This window comes from Sander lucioperca, chromosome 13, assembly GCF_008315115.2.
Source record: "Sander lucioperca isolate FBNREF2018 chromosome 13, SLUC_FBN_1.2, whole genome shotgun sequence".
Taxonomy (NCBI): Eukaryota; Metazoa; Chordata; class Actinopteri; order Perciformes; family Percidae; genus Sander; species Sander lucioperca.
The window spans coordinates 15,992,419-16,013,386 of record NC_050185.1 but is presented as its reverse complement, the minus strand read 5'-3'; the positions used below and the strand labels follow the sequence as shown (position 1 = coordinate 16,013,386).

Here is a 20,968-nt window from a genome sequence, read left to right as displayed (position 1 = left end):
GTATGTTTTTTTTATTTCATATTGGTGTCAGGTTTTGTTCCTTTCGATCATGTAATCTTGCTTGCTTGAGTTGATGCTTCTGGAATTTTGAAAACTCTTTTTTTTTTTTTTTGAAACGTGAGAGGGAGTTTAATAAGGCTGCTGTTATAAGTGTGGTGACAAGTATCTGTGTTGCGATGTGAGAGAGAGGGAGATATGCCTGTTTTTTCATGCTGTTCCTGTATTCCTGTTTAGCTCTCACCACCCACTGCCTCCTCCCCTCCCCTTCTGTCCTTTCTCCTCTCTTTTCTTTCATCTCTCGTGAGGATGTGATGTTTGATCTTATTTAATGTTGTATTCTCCGTTGCTGCTGCTCTCAAGCACCTGGACAGAAGTGAAATAGGCAACGACAGAGGGAGAAGAAGAGAGATGACAGGGGAGCATGCAGAGGCAGTCCAGATTGAGACAGAGAGACAGATTGGAAAGATGCTTTAGGATAAGGTGGCATGAGTGTGCTGTTTATTGCAATCTGTTTTATTCAATCTGTGTTTTGACCTATTTGTTTAGCTGTAATGGTTTTACCAGCAATAGTGTTTTACAGAGCAGTGAGTGTTGAATAGCAGGTACTTACTTTACTCTTTTGATCAGTTTGTCTGGACACGTTCTTGCACAGTGTATCCGTCTTACATTTTTGAGAAGGATGCTGTAAAAACGAATCCTTCTGGCACTGAGTGGCACAGACGAACGGAAGCTACCTGGATTGGAAAAGCAGGACAGGAAATGGACATCTGACTTGTCGTTGAACCCTGTTTGACCTGCCAGCATGGCAGCCTTTAGGAGGAGCAGGAACTCCAGATGCTCGACCGAATCCATCTATGATATGTTACAGCTGGTGAGCCGTGTGTATGTGTGTGTCTGTGATCGATTGTGTTGTGGATATGATCCTGCCGACGTCAGTGATTATGTGATGGTGCCAGCAGTGCCGAGGTTAGAGGTTCAATTCCCAGCAGGGCAACACATTTCCATTATAACAATTAATGGAAGACTTGTGACCGATCACACATCTTGATTACATGACCTGCAGTGTCCAGACCTTATTATAATCATCCTTTTTATTTTTCATAAAACATTATTGCATTATGCAATTAATGATATTTGAGCAATGCTAATCCAGAATTGAATCCTTTAAATCAGTCTAATTACTAACTGTGTATCAGCATTTTCTGTATTATGTTTATGCTCCCCTTTTTAAAAAGAAGTCGTAGATTCAAACGTTGTGCACAGACACTCTTCTCTTCACCTCTTAATAAGTAGTGAGGGTAAAGAATAATGCATCCTCGGTCTCCATCTCCCACTGTTATTTGTCTCTGTCACTACTCCATCTGTCACTTGGCTGTCACTAAATCCTCAGGTTGTCAAGGGCAAGACCTTGCTTATGAGCGGCAAGACTGTCAATGTCATTGGTCAGTGTTTCTCTTTGCATATTGTGTTTGTCTGTTTTAAGGAGGTTGTAGGAGCCATTTACTGAGCTTATATGTACTTTATTTATATTTTCCATGTATTTGTTGTGTTAGCATGACATGCCCTACCTACATTTTGTATGGTATAATATTTTACATACCTTAGTTGTTTACTCCCCCTGATTATTTTTGTTGACACCCCCAAGGTTTCCTACAGGTATTTGCTTTTTATCAAGTATGTTAGAAGGGATAGGGTTAGCTTGAGGTGGGGGTAGCTATACCTGTTTGTGTGTAGTGGCTTAAAATCTTTTCAGAGCCACACACACCCAAACACACACAGACATGCAACGCTATACCAGAAATGGCAATAAATGGACTGGAAATGGATTTTTGTTTTGGACTAATCTTCTTTGATTCTGCAGCGTGAATGACTTGGACGTTAAGGATTTAATTAGACATGATAGGCTGTATTATCTTACTTGCAATTTATACTTTTGGTTTATTTTGTGGTAGTTTGTAGTTTCCTTCAAGTCACTGAAGAAGCTCATCTTGACTCGATGGGAGGAATTTCAGTATCTGTGTGCGTGTGTGTCGAAACTGGTTTGAATACCACAATGGAAAATTGTTTGCCATTGCTGAAGCCCAGCCGAAGACAAGCCATGGAATCAGGAAAGACAAGCCATGTCCACCAGCTGTCTGTAAATCACTCAGTTGGAACACATGCAGACAGTGTGTTGTCACAGATTACAATCAATAAACACTTTCACTGACCCCACATAAATGAGGGATGTTTTTGTGACCTACATTTGTAAAAGTATTCGATGAATTACACTAATGACGGCAGGGTTAAATTGGAAGCATTAATGCTTCAATAATGGCTGAAAATTAGATTGCTTCTGCTTTTGTTTTCTGCAGACGTACACAACAAAGATCCACTGCGTCTAGTTGTGCCATTTTGTGGTTTCATTGTGCTCGTTTGTTGAGTCTTAAATGACAAGTCACAAGAAAGGCAATGCTTAGTTATTGTCCTGCCTTACCAATTCACAGCTTTTTTTTTTTTTTTTTTTTTTTTTTAAAGGTTCATTTTTATAAAAGACAGTTACAATGCAATTAGGTGGAGTTTTGTCAAGGCGAGAATTAAGCGTGTAGCGTTTTAGACAGGAGTTGCATTAAATGAGACATGAGTATGAATCCCTTGCAATCAGCGTGTGGACTTAGGTGATTCATTCACCCCCATTTCAAGGAGATTCTTTTTTTTAAATTGTCTCTTTTAATATACTATATATATATTATATATACTAATATACTACAGTCCTTGCTGAGTAGAGACAGTGAAAAGATCTACTTATACATCCCTCTCTCATCTCTCAACAGACCTGGCATCAGCCTGCCTGGACTTGGTGTGCAAACAATCCCATGAAATCACAGGTTCACCAATGTTTGGGTAACACTTTACAATAAGGTACACAACAATGTAGTTACTGAGGAACGAATGAGGAACAACTGGTTAGTTAATGAGTAGTTACTGATTAACTGTGATTCAGCACTGATTAATTACTGTATTAATGCATCCTACTGAGTGGTTAATCATTAAGGAATGATTAGTTAAGCATTGACTACCATAAGTAAAGCATTGTGCGTATCTGGATATAAAGTGATGCATCATACTGAGTGGTTAATTAATAATGAATAATTAGTTAAGAATTGACCCCCATTTGTGAAGCATTGGCATAGCATACAGTAACTAATCATTAGTGCTCAATCAGCGTTAATCAGTAACTACCTATTAACTAACCAGTCACTCCTCATTCATTAATACAGTAACTGCCAGTCTGTTTACCAGTAACTTATCATTTAGTGCTTGAATCACAGTTAATCAGTAACTACACATTAAGTGACCAGTCGCTCCTCATTCGTTACTCAGTAACTACCTACATTTTTGTGTACCTTTTTTTTGAAGTGTTACCAATGTTTGATATAAATCCAAACGTAGTGGAATTTGTGTTTATAGGTAGTGGTGGTAATGGTTAATTATTAGGTTGTATTTGTATACGTTGGAAAGATTAATAACTGTTTTCTGTATCGTAGAAGTAAGTATTTCTGTATTGCTCAGGTACATTTCAGATGTGCCTTAAAACATCCAGCCTCTGACTTTTGATGATGCTGCTATGTCACTTTCTCCCAAGCTTTCTGTTTGCAATGCCTACGCACTAGTGCATTCACCTTCACAACCTTGGGACTATAAAAGAAACAGTCAGATGTGCACAGAACATCTTGATCCTCACTATTTATGTTCTTGCGTGGGTTCCAGTTTGTCATTCTCAAACTGCTGTTGCATGGAACATGATGCATCTGTGCTTTTTTCAGAAGTTGTTGTCCCTTTCTTTGCAAAGTCTAGTACTAAAAAAGGAGTATATGACTTTTTATTTTTAAGAGTAGCAGAAATATCAACTTCTATTGGTCTGTATAGCTAGAGAGAAGCGGAGGAGACTCTCCCCCCATTTCTTTTTAAATATAGGCCTACTACTGTACCAGTTTGGCCTGGCAGGTCTGCTCATGCTTGGATTTTTTTTGGATAAAAGGGATGTAGATCGATGATGTTATGGCAGGTTTTGCAACTTTATTAAATGCTTCTGTGTAAGTCATCAAGGTCTCCAACATTCTTCACGTATGTGAAATGAGATGTGCTGCTTCTGAGTTTTTCCTTAACAGTATGTATCTGAATGAGCATTATGAATATTGGCAAGTGATATGGCATGTGATATGCTTTTATCGGGTTAAGTTTACATCCAATACATGACTTCTTATTTTTGTCTGTTATATTTCCCTTTCCTTTTTACAGTAGCTCTGAGAACAAATACGTTATAACATGTCGAAAATGCACTAATAGCAGCCTTCTATGATATGAAATGACCTTTTAAAGCAATCTCAAATGTGTAGAATGTGACATGTTCTTTGTCTCTTTCTGTACAGAGCACGGAGCAGGTGACTACTTTCTGCCGCAGTCTCCATGACATGAATCCCCTGGAGTGCCCTATGTCATCCTCCTCATCGTCATCCTCGTCGTCCCTATCCCCGAGCCCTGTGTCAGCTTTTCCGCCCACAGCAGGCACTGCCACCCAGAGACAGCTCTCCCACGCAGACAAACTCCGCAAGGTCATCAATGAGCTGGTGGAGACGGAGAAGACTTATGTCAAAGTCAGTACGAGCTCTCCTAAGACAATCTTTACCCTACAAATTGATACTTAGTGGATCATATGTGTATTTGTTTAATGATAATGAACACACTGTTCTGGTAAAACTACACTACACCACTTGTTGTTGGGCGTGTCATGATCATTGTAATAGGCGAGCAGAACATTGGTACAGTGTGCTTTTGGTGTCATGGTGTGTTATGTTCCTACCTGTGAGAACTGATTTCTTTCCGTTTAACATTCTCAGTAATAACTCCACCTTAAACCAACGCCCACACATGCCCTTTTTCATTCCTCTTTGAACTACTGATCATCTTGTTCATATTCTTTGTCTTTTTTAGGACCTGAGCTGTCTAATAGAGTGCTACTTGACACCTTTGCAGAAAGAGAGCTTCCTTACACAGGATGAGGTACTTCTACCTGATCTTTATAATCCAAGAATAAAAAACTGTAAATGAATTGTTGATATACATAACATTGAATGAATAGAAATATAGAAGAGACATAGAATGACGCTTTGTGTGTGTTGTAGCTGGACGTTTTGTTCGGTAACCTCGGGGAGATGGTGGAGTTCCAGGTGGAGTTTCTCCGGACGCTGGAAGATGGAATCAGACTGGTGCCAGATCTGGACAGACTGGAAAGGGTGGATCAGTTTAAGGTGAGGGAACATTGATCTCCTGAACTCTGCATCTTTCCGTTTTTAATACCCTAGTAATTCTGTGGCACTTTAGGGTCACTTCCACTTGGTACTGCTGTTTAGAACTAGCTATCAATCCCGGATCGTTCATGATATACTGTATGCCTTATGATGTTATCGCAGACATGAATTTACCCTGACTTACTGACTTACATTTCTCTAATTGCCGGGGGCCTCTGAAACAAATCACATTCACTTTGACTCTAAAAGGGTCAAACATTTGCTTATAAAAGTAAAAAGTAATTCCCATTTACTTTAGTGCAGCCTCGATTTAAAAAAACAAACAAAACAAAAGATATTTCTATTGTGATAGCATGACATGCTCGTTTGTTTCAGAAAGTGCTGTTCTCTTTGGGTGGTTCCTTCCTGTATTATGCCGATCGCTTCAAGATCTACAGTGCCTTCTGCGCCAGCCACACCAAGGTCCCAAAGGTCCTGGCTAAAGGTAAAACCATGCACACATTGACTGGCATCAAGCTACGAGCCACCACATACTCCTGATAGTTATATGGTAGTTTATTGCTTTCTAGCATCAGTGGCAGCTGATAGGTGAGGGACTAGTGTAGCACAGGAAGCGTGTTGTTTTATTTACATACCGTGCTGTACAGAGGGCGAGCTGCAACTAGTATCGGCACAGTGAGGCATGAACTTGAGTCGTCAGCGTGTGTGATCACACAGTTGAGAGGTATTTGAAATAACAGTGGAGTTCTGCAGTTACTACTACAGTCGCTACCTTGACAGACACTTTAATGGCCACCTGTTTATGGTTTTTCATCTTAAGATGCAAGTTCTCCTTGTAGTTTCCTTGCCAACTGTACAAAATGAATAAATGCTCATATTTCTGCTCCTCCAGCAAAAACTGACCCAGATTTCAAGGCTTTCCTGGCTGAGAGAAACCCCAGACAGCAACATTCCTCCACTCTGGAGTCTTACCTGATCAAACCCATCCAGAGGGTCCTGAAGTACCCGCTGCTGCTAAAGGAGCTCTACTCTCTTACTGACCCTGACAGTGAGGAACACTACCACCTGGATGGTAAGCCAGTGTCTTTTATTTATTATTTACATGCACTTTTTGATGCAGCACTTAACTGCTGTGAAACTGTATAATATCAGCTTCAGACCCATGGAACTATAATTAATGAGGATACAAGAAATTATGGTAATTATGATTTGGAGGTGATGAATGTTTGTCCCATTCAGTTGCAATGAAGGCCATGAACAAAGTTGCAAGTCACATCAATGAGATGCAAAAGCTTCATGAGGAGTACGGTGCTGTTTTCGACCAGCTCATCAACGAACAGACGGCAGATAAAAAAGAGGTAAACATGATAATGCACATTTCATTCAAGGTTATCGATCAGGAATCCAAAGGATTTTCCAGTAACTAAAAGGAATATATCAATGCCTGTTTATTCCAGGTGGCTGACCTCTCCATGGGGGATCTTTTGCTACATTCGACTGTGGTGTGGATCAACCCTCCAGGCTTTTTGGTCAAAAGCAAAAAGGACCCTGATTTGGCTGCTTTTGGTAAGGGTTAATGTTTTTAATTTTGGATTATATTGTGGTATTGATTATGCCATAATATTGTCTTTCTGTGTATAGGGATTTCTTACATTGAAATATTTTTAATTTCTAAAAGTTTCAGCTGTTTACACAGGAATGGAGACCTTTTTACATAATTACAACTAGACTAGAAGTATTCTTCATGCATTTAAAGGCTTTGTTTAGATTTACCTAACTATAGCCAAGGCAATTAAATTCAACAGCCATGGAGTAAATCCTAATATATCATAATGATATACCAAAGACATGATACAAGCTTCATAAAAGTAGAATTTATTGCATTTAGATGACATGCCTTTTTGCATCTTTACGCACTAGATTGATCAAAACATTATATAGCTGTGAAAATCCTGTCACATCTGCAGGATTTCAGATGGACAAATGATGTGTAAAGTGCTCATTCCTGTGTACTAAATACTAAAACAGTGTGTGTGATGTTTTCATATGGGTGAATAAGCAAATATTTTCCAGTTACACTTTTCTCAGAAACAAAAGAGCAATGCTACTGTATGTTTACTGTTCTCTGCTCTGGAGAAATGCTGCATGTTATATCTTCACACTTGCAGGCACATGGCACTTTACTGTATCCCACATAATTCTGTCATGCATAGTGTGACAATGGGTGCTACAGTATTTCAGTTGGTGAGGAAATAGCCTTGGTAAAAGGAAGGAAGGACCCAGTTGGGGATATAACACAAGATCTATTTTTTTTTTTACTTTTCACATAAAGTGCATCATGCTATCTATCCTTACATTAATGGGATCACATGCTATTCTCACACACCCAGAAGTGCCCTGTGTCTTAAAATTGTACTCAGCTCAGACACCTTTTTGGATATAAATATTACATCTACATTGTATAAGGGGTTTTCCTGGCAAGGCCATAGTGAGTGGATGTGGTGGCTTTGTGCATGTGATGTCGTGACTTTGGTCCATTTTCATCTTTTGTGCTGCTGATATAGCATGCCAGGAGTTTGAGGCTATTTTTATTTTTTTTTTTTTTTTTAAATGAAAGATGTGACTTCAAGTGTCCATTGACATACTGCATTAAGCTGTCACCGTAGTAAATAATTTAATGAAAAGTCTTTTGTTTATGCGATGACTGAATGAATGCAGACCCTCCTAATAGCTTCCATCTCTCCCTTGTCCTCATTTAGTGTTTAAAACAGCGGTTGTATTTGTGTACAAAGACAGCTCCAAGCACAGGAAAAAAATCGTGAGTACTGTTTTCCTTTTTTCTGTTGATTAATCCAGTCAGAGAAACACTGTTGTAGGATGTACAGTGCGGATTTGGGCTCTGGGCTTTCCCTGAAGAAGCTGAAGCTTTTATAGATAAAAAGATTTGGATGGACATTGAGTTAAGGTTAATGTCTTTCATTATGGGACAATATACTTAATTGAATAAGGGAAGTTATTAGCAATTTAATAGACTGAAGAGACTTTTATGCACACTTCTACTGTTCCCCTTGTTTAGTGCCTTCTGTCATTGCACTCTTGTGCTCTCTGCTGTCATGTTGATGTATTGCAGTGGTTATTTTGTTAGATATCCAACCAGTCTCTCTCTTTCAGGGTGGATCTCACCGTGCGTCTGTGAGTGATGATAAAGATCCTTTCCGTTTCCGTCACATGATTGCAACGGACTCTCTGCAAGTCCGTGCCCTTGCAAGTAGGTTGATTTAAATACATTATCATGCAGTAAATGTAATTTGAATCTTGCATCACCATTTCTCCAGGTATTATTAGCACTTTAAGGACTGGTTTGGTCTCTCAGATTGCTGTTACGGACAGTTCTAGCTTAGTGAATAGTCAATCCCATAGTTGGTTCACACACCAAACTCATTTTCTCACTTTTTCTGTCCCAACCTAGTTGACTTGTAAAGAAAACAAACTACATTAATGTACGTGGTTAAAATACAAAAAAGTAGATAAATAGTTTAATGTAAATACCAAATCACTGATACATTTGTTTTTTTTTCCTCAGGTTTTTAAAAGTTCAGTGAGAAAGCTGCAGCATAACGTTTCCTTCAGAAAAACATTTTAATTATCCAGTCTTTAGTCTAAAATATGTATTGGACAATAATTTAAATGTTTAGACAAAGCTTTTTGAGGCGCCATGTGGAGACTTTAATTTGTCTTGCCAGGGAAGCATAGATCTCATAATTGATATTATCAGTCAGTCAGATGTCTCCATAATGAGTCTGTTCAGTGGGGAAACTTGAAGGGATTTTAGATTTTTTTTTGCACATGCTACAGATTGTGCTTAATGAATGCACACTTGTATTACACATTATTCTCTGAGAATATGTGTGTTGAATCTGCACCAAAAGTCTGTTATTAATGTCTCACAAGGGAGACGTTGGACTTTACAATTAGTATTTTGGTTGTGCCTTAACTAGATTTTTGCTCCTTTCCCTAGTAATTTTGCACACCACTTGAAAGTGCATGTAAGCCCAAATCATATTGTTCTTTAGGAATAAATGTATACTGCATTTTTATGTTGAGGTCATAGTAAAAGATAATTTGCATGTGAGGGCGTCTGTCATCCAAAACCACAAAGGTTGTTTCTGATGACTCAATATTTTCTGACAGTGGCTGCAAAGGCTCTGAAGTCCACTCAGTGTTGCTACTTTTCTTTCCCACAAAATAAATAACCTTTTTGTAAACAAAATAAAATGGATACCTATTAAGTCTGCGTGCAATGTCCTAGATCAACCTTAAATCATCCTCCGGCAATTCAGCTCAAGTGTTATCGTTTATCTGCCTAATGGCCTATTGTTAAGGGGAAAGAAATTGATGACAGAAATTAACTAAATGCTTTTCTAAATGTAGATCACATCTCTTTTCCCCTCTTCTCTCCCTCCTCTCAGACTCTGAGGGTACAGCGGTGTGCGAGATAGTTCACACAAGATCTGAATCTGAAGGACGACCAGAGAGAACCTTCCAGTTGTGCTGCAGGTATGATCTTGTTTCCAAAACTGTACAAATGTAGTCAAAACATGTGACCTGAAGGTATGTGACATCGCTCAAAAGACTCTTCTCTTGTATGTTATTTTTAAGTTCTTATGTTTTGTCCATTTTGCAGTTCTCCAGATAGTAAGAAGGACTTCCTGAAAGCAGTCCACTCTATCCTAAGGGAAAAACAGCGGCGGCAGCTTTTTAAGACAGAGTCTCTGCCACCCAACCAGCAGTACGTCCCATTTGGGGGCAAACGTCTGTGTGCCCTCAAAGGGACGCGGCCCACCATGAACAGAGCAGGTGACAAACGCTTAAGTATAGCTTCCAGTTCACAGGAGAAGAAGGGCCTACAGTGTTTGTACATGACATTAACAAGATAAAATATGGTATCCTTTTTTATCTTTTTTTCTGTCTATATAGCATCAGCTCCATCACGAACACTGGCTCGCAGGAAGATGGTGAGGAACCGCTTCACCATCGACACCGACCTGGTTTTCCATGGCAACAACAACAACCGCAACGATTCAGACGCCTCCCACCACTCTTCATCCCCTTCCTCCTCGTCACTGTCCAAGCATGCCCTTCCTCAATCCCACAAACCTCAAGGAGAGGACACGGACCGTTGGGTGGAGGAGCAGTTTGACTTGGGTTGCTACGAAGACCAGGGTGAGGGCATCGACATGGGGAAGGTGAAGGAGACGGACATTTTGAGCGACGACGACGAATACTGCAAGTCTGTCCGAGCCGCGTCGGCAGAACCAGCCGACCTGGAGGGGAGGATGGGGGGACTCGACCTACAGGGCAGAGAGATGAGGAGCCACAACCTGACCGGACGGGTGGAGTCTGGAAGTGAGTTCATGCTGAGTGGGATGCAGGAGGACGAAGTTGATCGAATAAAGCATGGTGATGATTCAGGCTCGGTGGACTCTTTTACCTCCTGCGGTGTCTCTCTGTCCCACTGTGTGACCCCGACTCTAAAGCTTACCCCCTTAAAGCAGTGTGCTGTGGAAGGGGCCACAAACAAGGACCATGATGCCATCTGGGTGCGGCGGGACGACTTTGCTAACGGGTGCAACAGTAATGTCTTCTGATTGGGAATTATAGAAAACAAGATGAAGAAATGAGACAAATGGTGGTTTCTGCCACTTTTACATACTGTAGGAGTGCAAGAAAATAGGGGAGAGATACAAGCTTTAAATATGTAGAATTTGGAGGTATTTGTGTATAGAAGGTATTAAACCTTAGCCAGTCCTCCCTGTGTCACTACACAACCCTCTTCTTCCCACCTCACCTGCATCTCCCTTGTTCTGACAATCCTAAAATATTGAAACACCAAGCAAGTAAGGAAAAGTAAAATATACTCAGAGATTCTCATCCCGAACTGCTTAAACGCCAACCCGAAAGAATACACGGTCCTCACTGTTTTGGACATACACCCAGGCATTACACACACCTGCGGAATTGTATGTGAACATATGAACAAGGACAGCACTGCATGTGCACGCAAGTAAACAAGCAAGTGTGTGTATGAACACTGTAACTGCGTAAAGTACACAGGAGCACAGACACAGTGACTCTCGGCAGCTACTGTACCGTGCACACGTTGTACTGAAGAGACGTCCTCACTGAACTGTGATCTTCTGGCCAAAAATGTCTATTTTTTAACACAGGAATATGGGCGTTATATTTTTCTGACTCAGAAACTGTGTTTGTATTTTAACACTCAAGGGCTGTGTGTTACTGAAATTATCTTCAGGGGCTTTTGGCTTAATGACTGCTGTGTAAAAGATGGTGAGATCCAACTAGCTTTATTGTGCTTTTAATTGTTTTAACTTAATATCAGCTGCACATTGGTGTATAGTCAGGAGTACAATACAGTGCCGTTAACCTCTTGTATGAAAACGCTTGAAGCTCACTTTTATCTCCTAGCATATCCTTTTTAAAAGACAGTCTACCTATTCTTTATTTAATTATTGCCTTTTTACTGTATTTTTTTTTAATGTTTACACTGCCCAGTGTTACAAACCACCTTTTGTGTGTTTGGTGCCAGAAACCGTCTCGAGAGCCAACACTTTTGCCCTTCACATGAATGTCCAGTCTATCATTTTGTTTCTCAAATATAATGCCATTGTTATTTTGGTAACTGATGGATTTCATCAAGGTCATTAATATACTGGATCCTTTTTTGCCCCAGAGACCATGCTCTCTTCATGATCCACATCCTTGATAAATAGCATAATAATTCCAACGTTCCTGTTTTACTTGAATTTTCTTGGTTGTTTTTGAAAGGAGGTATTCTACAGAGCCATGCTAGGGACTGTACGACAACTTCAAGGAGAGGAGCGATCATGCAGTTGACCTGTCATCCTCTGACCGATTCAGACATCATCTTCTTCTTCTTCTCTCTCTCTAGCTTCTTTGACCTTTTGTCTTGTCAAGCAGCATCACAACCACAGAGAAGCTGGCTGAGAGACTTCACATCCATGACATTTGACATCAATCCCTACTATGTATATTTCCACTTCACCCCTCCTGCATTTCTTCCCATATCCACCAGGCTGTGCTATTTTACTATCTGCCATCACAACACGCTGATTGCTGAGCTCAACACTGTCATGCGCACCTTAATGGATGTATTGAACATGCACTTAATACCCAACTGCGAGGGGGGAAATCTGCGAACTACTCTAATTCAGAGGGGAGGGAAATATTACACTTTGGATGTTCTTATTATTGTCTTTTTATTATGATGCTAGTTTCTTAGATTTTAGCTTTCTGGGTAATGATGCCCAGTAGAGATGTTCAGACTGTGAGGTACAATCACCTGGCCTTGGTGGCAAATCCTGTGAGAACCCCTTGACTCCTCCCTTTGTAAAACTGTGTTCGTACATAAAACTGTGGAGTATTATCATTTTTAAGTTTAAAATAAATTTTCTAAATTTAGTTTTGTGTAGAAGTGCTAATTATTTGTAATTTTGCACATGTGAGTCAAACGGCTACTTTCCTCTTCTACAACACTGATGCAAAGCTTAGAGACCTAGTGTTTTTATTAACATCACAACCGCCTCATTGAGGTTATTGGAAAATCACATTCAGTTGATCAAATAAAAATCATTAATGCCAGATGCTATTGAAGACTCAATTGCAGTCTCAAATTGTGTTGAATGTAAAGTATTGCAAAGGATGAAACAAAGGATCAGATCAGTTTTAATGGATAACTGAAAAAATATTCTGAAAGTGGAGAAGCAGGTACAACTTTAAAAAGAAGTGGAGGCTTGATTTAGTAAAACTGTGGCATGGTATGAAGTAAAAGCCATCCCATATAAATGTCAAAGTAAAATGGACACAAATATACACAATAAAGACAAAATGTCTTTGAAATTCAATTCACAGAACCAGAGTGGACCAAGAAAAGAATTTCCGGTGTCCATAACATTCTGTTTTAAAATGTATTCTTTAATTCAATACTAACTAGTCCTATTTCTGCATCTCTAGCAGACATTTACATGCATGGTATTTACCAGAGAGACACTTCTGCTCTATATTCATATCAGGAGAGTTTTCTGCCCAAGGACTCCTTCTGGAGAGGCTCGATGGTCATTTTCTGAGTTAATTAAGTTTGTCTATAGGCTGTTTGTCAGAGGTCCAGGTAGAAGTTGGCAGTTTTTTTCAGATCACGGCTCCCAGTTTTGAGAGAATTCACAACATTGTGATAAACAAAATGTCAGTTCTGACGTAATGCTCGAGGAGAGCAAGACTTTATGATTGCTGGCACCTGGAATCTTTTGCCTTTTTCAAATGTCACCATATCACACAGCAGTCCAGAGTTAAACTACAGAAATCCAGAAGAGAATAGATGATGCCTAGCCACATATTGTATGCTACTCCTATAACAAAACATGGAAAGAATAATGAAAATATGTATTCTGTCAGGTGGAGGGTGGGTATTAGACCACATCAGGTGACTGTTTTCACATTATTAATATTTAAATTACATCCCCATGTCCTGTAGTTGGGAAGGCATCCGGTGACCCAGTCAGATAAAGACTGTGCTTGTCTGCAGCGAGAGATAATCTGGCATCTGCCCTGTAACCTGAAGATTATTCTCCTCTCATCAGGACCGGTGGAGAGAACCGCTGCCAATCCATCTGCTCCTTAATCCAAACCAAATGCAGCCAAACTATACAGAGATAACCAGAATTAGACCATGGGGACATTCAGTGTAAAAGATTGTCTATCAAGTTTGAAAAAAACAAATACCTATTATTTGGGGAAATACTGAATACAAAAATATTACTTGATTTAATGTATTTCCAAATTGATGGCCACCATTCTTGCTTCAAACCTATTATCTGTGGGGTAAAACAAAATCAAAATAAGGTGATTGCATATGCATAATGGACAGCTGTCGCCTAACCCAAGTACCTGTAGGTCATATGAGGCTACACTGGTCATGAACTACACATCACTTCCGTCGACAGTGGAGTAACAAAAACACTTGATTGGACGCCATGAAGTGTCTATTTCCACAATACCTCAACAACCAGGTATATCTAAATGTTTTTATTTTATTTTGAAAATTCATACCGGAAATCAAATATATTTCTGCTTTCTTGACACTGATCTGTGCGCTCACTTTGCCTGCATCTCCTGTCGCCTCGGAGGCGCACTGACTAGTGAGTAAAAGTGGACGTGCTTACTCGGGTCACTGTTTCTTCGCAGCCAGTCGTTTTCAGATTCAGAAGATGTGACTTGTTGGATTGAATTTGTACAGGAAAGTTGGATTAACGTGACTGGTGGTCATCATTTTTCGTCTATTTGGTGCGACGGCGTGATGTAGAGTGGAAAAGATCGAATTGGGAATAAAACTTGAGTTACGCGCTGGCACGTCAGGTGTTTCAGCGCCTGGATATAGGCCGTTTCTTTCTGTCATGGTGTCAATACACGCGGTGAGTTCGCCTGGAGCACGATGGAGGAAAGAAAGAGACTTTTCTTCTATCTTTTCTTCGCAGTACAGCTCTGTCTGAGCTCAACACAAGTCCTCAGAATCGGTAAGCGCAACAGCTGTTTACGCACGGTGTTGTTGGCGAGTTGAACCAAGAGTAGTACTGTATGCTGTATGAATTGTCCCATTTTCTGTTAGAGATAGGAGAGCATCTGTCACTACATCCGATTGCAAGTCTGTGTCAAATACAGTTTTTGTTTATAGATTTCTCTTTTCTCCCTCATCCTTTTTAGTATCACTTCAGTGGAATTTTGTGCCCTGTATCTCATGAAAGTGATTATGGGATTACTTGTTCTTCATAGTATCTGGGTTATAGTTTACTGTCAGTCAGGATGTGTCAGACCAGAGGAAAAGGTTACCTGCATCAAACGACAAAATACACTCTGACAACCTCACTCAGCGCCGGTTAATTGCAGCTACATGTTAACACCTATAAGCCCTTATTGAGTCCACACATTCAATTAATATGCACAAAGCAAAGCTCGTTGCAATATTATATAGTCAGACATTAATTTTAAATGAAATTAGACCTGAAATGTATGAAGGAGCCATCTTAGCTGATAATTAAAACACTCATCTTTATCATCATGTCTGGCTGGTAATCATCATTTTGTCAAAAAGTCTTCAAAAATGCATTGACAAAAGGGAAAGTTTTATTATGATACTAAAATTCTACTGAACTTTCAGCATACCTTGCCATCGGAGGGTTTGTTTAAATCTCATGCAATAATTATCTTTTGAATCATTTAAATTTCAATCTGACTACTACAGGCTTCTTGCCACACACACACACACACACAGCTGAAAGTAATCGATTATTGATTCCTCCGTGTATACTCCTCTGACCACCAGACACTCCTGTTGGGCATTTTCATTCAAATCATGTCCCCCAGCAGCTGATCTTCACAAACAGCTGAAACCTATCCATCACTGAGATGGATGTAATGTAGCCAGCAAGGCGATGCAATCATCCTCAGCCCTGCTGTCATAGGCCGTTTAGTGGAGTTAAGAGGAGTACGAGAACTTCACCTAGACTTGATTAGACAGGAGGAAGCTGGTGAGCTGTGGCTGTGTTTATTATCTAAGCATCTCTTTTTCAGGCTTTGAATCTCACCCTAGTCAAAACTGTAATATGTGGACATAATTGACTAAATAAATTGAGAATTGGTGTCACTGGCACCTGTTCCTAAATTGGAGAGGTATAAATATCTGATCCAGGTTCTGGATCGGATATTTATACGGCAACACATACAGAATATATTGAGATATATTTCCAAATGCAAATCCTCATCCATCTTCTTTTTTACGCTAGCAATCATGGTTTTGCATTTTTATGTAATAGTTTATAATGTTTGACAATACACAATAAGGCATCTGATAATTAAGGTGCCGTAGCATACAGTATATCTACAACAAAATTAAGCCATTATGATCCAAAGAATTTGAGGTTCTGGGTTGTGAGCCTATACATTTAGGTGAAGTAGTATCCCTTTTTTGGATATCCCATAGCTTTTCTTTTTTGCTTGGAGGATCAGGGGTCCAAACAGTCTGTATTGAGTTTCTGATAAATTGATAATCTACTCTTCTCTTCTCCCTCATTGAAAAATCCAGAATGAATATGAAAATGTTTCAAAAGTTTAACTGCTGGACACAAGATGTTCCCTACTTCACTGACTTTCTAAGTGTATGTGCACTGGAGGATTCTCCACATCTCACTTGTGTAAGTTGCATATTGGACCGCGATCGACTTCCAAACTAGTTGTGATGTTACAAATCCTGCTTGTACGTACACATGTTAGACTCAGATTTAAGACAAGCACAGGGAAACTTTCCCCTTTCAGCAGATGAATGGAAAAACAGCCTTCTAGTGTCAAATTCTGCTCATAACATAATTCTATGCATCATTTAACCAAAAGATTTTTTTAACATAAGCCCTTAACTGCATATCTGCTTTTCCTAATTCAAAAAGTATTACTGTTGCTGTTGTGTTAATGGCTTGCATAACAGAGCCAACCAATACTTTATTTAATGGCTCATACTGTCACTGATATTGATATTATTATATAACAGGTAAATAATTGATATTTGTTCCTTAGCATACATGTGTAACATAAGCAAAAAAATGTGACCCAGACATGTATGAGCAAGAGGTTTTAAAGTTCAAAAAAATATATATTGTCAGTGCTCCTTTTTTGTGGCACTGTTTCTAAATTCAAACATATCTGGGCATTTCTGTATTGCAATGTCTTGTCACTTATTAGCTGATGAGCTACTGTATACATCATTATTGATATTATCTGTGATGAGTTAAACTCAAATGTGTTTTTGCAGGCTGTTCTCGTTTGTTTTTGTAAAGTGGTACTTATGAAAACTTTTTTTTTTTTTACTAGCCAGAATATAACAATTCCATTATAGGCTGTGTATTGTGATAGCATCTTGATGTATGCTCGCCCATGAGTTAGATCTCTTTTTAGCATAGGCAGCATTTGTTCATCTGGTCCACAGTTGCACATGCAGAGGGTTTCTGATCTGGAGTTTAGCTCTGGGTCACACATTTATATTCAGGACCATTAAAGACCAATTAGTTCAGCTTTGATGGTTCAGCTCAGACCTTCTTTACCAAAACTCTAAAAGACTTAGACACTATCTCTCTCTCGTGTGTGTGTGTGTGTGTGTGTGTGTGTGTGTGTGTGTGTGTGTGTGTGTGTGTGTGTGTGTGTGTGTGTGTGTGTGTGTGTAATCGCAGAAGTTTGGATCCAGGTGTTGCTTTCTATTAAATAAAAGTTAAGTTGGAGCTGTAACCTACATTTATAAAAGGGTGCCTGCTTAAATGTATTCATTAGTTCTTTTCTCTCCAAAAACTGGCCATTAGGAAAACAAATTAATCTCTTCTCAGCCAATTTGCCAGAGTTTTGGAAACTTGGCCTCACTTCTGTCGAAGATACCGTATATACACAGATAGACTGTGGAGTTGGCTGCCTATGTAGCGTGGTAGTTAATCATGCTGCCAGAAACCCAGGACTTTTGGTTGGGAGAAAGGAGAGAGAGAGCTGTAATTTGTCACGGGATTGCATTGATTACATTGGTATCAATTTGTACATATTGATCCTGAGGCTCTTCTTGTGACGTGCAGATTGAGTTCAGGATGGTTAGCGAAATAGAGATCCATGCCTCCTTTTCTTTGTCTGATTTAGTGCCACAAAACAATGATTTTGGAACCTGCAGAGGACTCAACCTAAAGGGAATCTGTGTTTCTTTTGCCAGCATGATTGCAACTGCAACACATACTGTACTGCATTCATGGTAAAAACCTACAGCGAATAGTTCCGTGACTAGACCCTTTACAGCGAATAGCTGTAGCGTTGTCATTGATTTCTGGACCAGAAGCATCATGTGTTCTAGATTTTGTATAACATTCTTCTTCTTGTACATCACTCTCATTTATTCAAGTGCACACTCATAGTGATGTAGGTCTTGTTGACTTTCAGAGACTACTCCTAGTCTTTTTTGTGCCCTTGCAGTCATTTTCAGTTTCTGTCGGTCTCTTATTTTTTCTTTCTCCCCTCTGACATCCCTGATTGCATTTTTATATTGTTTGACCATTTGTGCGGTTCCCTTGATTTGTTGTCAGGAACAAAATGTTTCCCCTGTGTTTTCTCAGCCAGGGTGCAGTGAAATGTCATCAATTTAGTTTGACACCTGAGACCGCTTCTTTCTGCTGTCCCAGATGTGTTTCCTGCTGCCTGTAGTTGAAGTGCACGACATTCCCTGTTTTCAGAGAGACACAGATGCCAGCAAAAAGGAGAACTCTCTTGTCCAGTGATCTCCCAAATATCCACATTTCTTCTATCTCAGGTATTGAGAGGCAGTTTGATGTGTAACTGCCCTCCACTGCAATGTAGTGCTAAATAAAAGATGACTCAACTACAGCATGCTTTTTGGTGATCACCATCTGGAGGTCAAACACAAGAAGAAGAAATGATTAATTAAAAAACTTAGTCCCCTCTCTTTTGTTGAAAGTGTGAAAATTCAGTGGAACAGAACTTCTGACTTCATGTTCCTCAGGTTTGCAAAGTTGTTATCTGCATGTAAAAACAATTTTGTACAAAAATGTCAAACTATTTAATGAAAAATAAATGCCATAAAACATTGTTAAATAACACAAATCCTACACAAACATTATTCACCATTAAGGCAAATGGAAAAATAACACTTGTGCTCAATTTGGCCATAATGAGCCGTTCTGTGTTCAAGCAGCCTCAGTGCATCTTGCGTGCTTATATTTTATGCAGATAAAATCTACCTGCAAACACGTTAAAAGGCATTTACGGAGTCCCATGGATCCTCTGAAACTTTTAACACCCATTTAGGCTGTTTTATAGTGCAGATGGATGCGTGTTCCTGAGGCAAATTATTCCTCATTATTTTGGGAGTGGAATGAATGCTTTTAGTGCTCAGAGGTACAATCATTCAATTAGATGAAAAAAAACCCACCTTGTCAGACAGACAAATTCCTCATCTATCTGTTGTAGGGTACCACATTCACATACGTGTCTGTTTCTTCCAGTTTCAGCTATGTACCTGGTAATCACAGTAATTGCTGAAGAAAGACATTTTTATGTTAAAGGCCAAATATTTCTTGATTATGATTAATAATTGGCTTGCATTTACAAGGAATTATTTGTGACATATTTTGAGTGTCTATGTTTTTGAATGCAGGTAATGTATGTATGCGTGCGTGTACTTGTGTCAATGCATGAAACAAATTCATATTCCTCATGCATGCAGTGAAAACCAATCAAAGCTTTACAGATAAGTCATTTTAGGGAGTGACATGTATCAGCTATTGATCATGATCGCCAACTTAGCCACTAGCCAGACATTAAATCAGGTTGGTCATTTATATTGTGTCCAAGATGTGCAGTGTGTGCAGTACTGCTAACCTCTACACGGCAAATGGGCTCCTCAGGCAATACTACATATACAGTACTTGACCAGCAGTTGTTAACAAGCGTACAAAGTCCTAGTATGTTTCCCCACTGCCTGCCATATTATAATGTCTTGTTAAATGAGCAACAATTAACCATGTTAAATTAATTGTCCACCTGTTGTAACTGCCCAATGATTCAGGATGCCTCCAACGACTCCCCTGGTCCTTTATCACTGCCACTGTTTGTGAAAATGAGACACTGGAATGTACTTCATAGGACCTTTGTTGGGCCATAAACCAAAATCTGGCATGGTGAAACAAGATAATTTAATTATTGAGACCTGAAGCTTCCCTAAACAAAAGGTTTTACAGTTTACGCTCCTCAAAGGTATCATTTTGTATCAATGCCAAAACTCAGGTATGTACCATATCAGAATTAGTATAAAAAATATGATACCAGCCCTACATCTCAGCCATAGTGTACTATGGACACACAGAACACCACATAGTTGTTACAAATTTATGCCAACACACTTTTTTTTACCTACCTATCCTTAAGATAAGCTTTAAATAAGCTAATGTGCTTGGCCTGGCCCAAGCAACATCCGCAAGGATAATGGAAACACCCCATACATGCACAATCATTACACAAAACCATACACTATATTGTGAGCAATATTATGATTTTTTGCTCACTATAATACAGCAGAGGAAAGACAGGAAGCATTGTATTAGAACTGAAGAAATAATAGGAACAAATAGACCAAATTGTTTATGATTAGATTCAGTCTGAGCAAACATCTGCCGAATCAGCAAGCTTGCTGTTTAATACTAAGGAAACTACCCTGAAAGATGTTACTACAAGCCTGACAATTACTTGTCCAGTGTTTTTTTCTTTTGTTGGTTTGTGTCTTGAGTGTTTTGTCTCATCTTTCAAAAGCCGTTTTGAACCTGCACGAGAAGCTCTTACAGCCTTTTTATTTCCTGCCCTTTCACACTGCGGTAGCAATTACGTTACTTCCATTTCATCTTGCCTTTGAGTACACACTTCACATATTCTGCACCCGGATGACAGCATGTTCATAAGGAGTTTCGGGGCAATTTCAGAAGTCTCTCTGAACAGCATTGTTACTTCAAAGCCTGCTGAAAGCTGGCCCATGCAGCGAGTTGTGTGTGGCCTTGGGT

The 20,968-nt window shown here is 39.4% G+C and overlaps 2 protein-coding genes across 11 annotated transcripts in view; both read left to right on the top strand.

Moving 5' to 3' along the window:
• LOC116036945 (T-lymphoma invasion and metastasis-inducing protein 1-like) overlaps positions 1-12,791 on the top strand; it is a 59,320-nt gene extending 46,529 nt beyond the window's left edge. For 4 of the 5 annotated variants that reach the window (XM_031280610.2, XM_031280611.2, XM_031280613.2 and 1 more), the window contains 12 exons: positions 4,413-4,637; positions 4,975-5,043; positions 5,166-5,291; positions 5,667-5,775; positions 6,184-6,363; positions 6,531-6,649; positions 6,749-6,857; positions 8,051-8,109; positions 8,463-8,559; positions 9,761-9,848; positions 9,976-10,148; positions 10,269-12,791. In XM_031280610.2, coding sequence (XP_031136470.1) covers positions 4,413-4,637; positions 4,975-5,043; positions 5,166-5,291; positions 5,667-5,775; positions 6,184-6,363; positions 6,531-6,649; positions 6,749-6,857; positions 8,051-8,109; positions 8,463-8,559; positions 9,761-9,848; positions 9,976-10,148; positions 10,269-10,939 — 2,025 coding nt within the window. In that variant the 3' untranslated portion in view covers positions 10,940-12,791. Of the gene's footprint in view, positions 1-342; positions 872-4,412; positions 4,638-4,974; positions 5,044-5,165; positions 5,292-5,666; positions 5,776-6,183; positions 6,364-6,530; positions 6,650-6,748; positions 6,858-8,050; positions 8,110-8,462; positions 8,560-9,760; positions 9,849-9,975; positions 10,149-10,268 lie in introns of those variants that run through there. The other variant, XM_031280612.2, reaches the window with a different exon arrangement.
• Positions 12,792-14,433: 1,642 nt separating this feature from the next.
• grik1a (glutamate receptor, ionotropic, kainate 1a) overlaps positions 14,434-20,968 on the top strand; it is a 29,913-nt gene continuing 23,378 nt past the window's right edge. For 5 of the 6 annotated variants that reach the window (XR_004894959.1, XM_035991128.1, XM_035991130.1 and 2 more), the window contains exon 1: positions 14,435-14,899. Coding sequence is in view for 5 of the 6 variants with exons in the window: in XM_035991128.1 (XP_035847021.1) it covers positions 14,818-14,899 (82 nt within the window). In the remaining variant the exon portion in view is untranslated. Of the gene's footprint in view, positions 14,900-15,705; positions 16,072-16,411; positions 16,574-20,968 lie in introns of all 6 variants that reach the window. The other variant, XM_035991129.1, reaches the window with a different exon arrangement.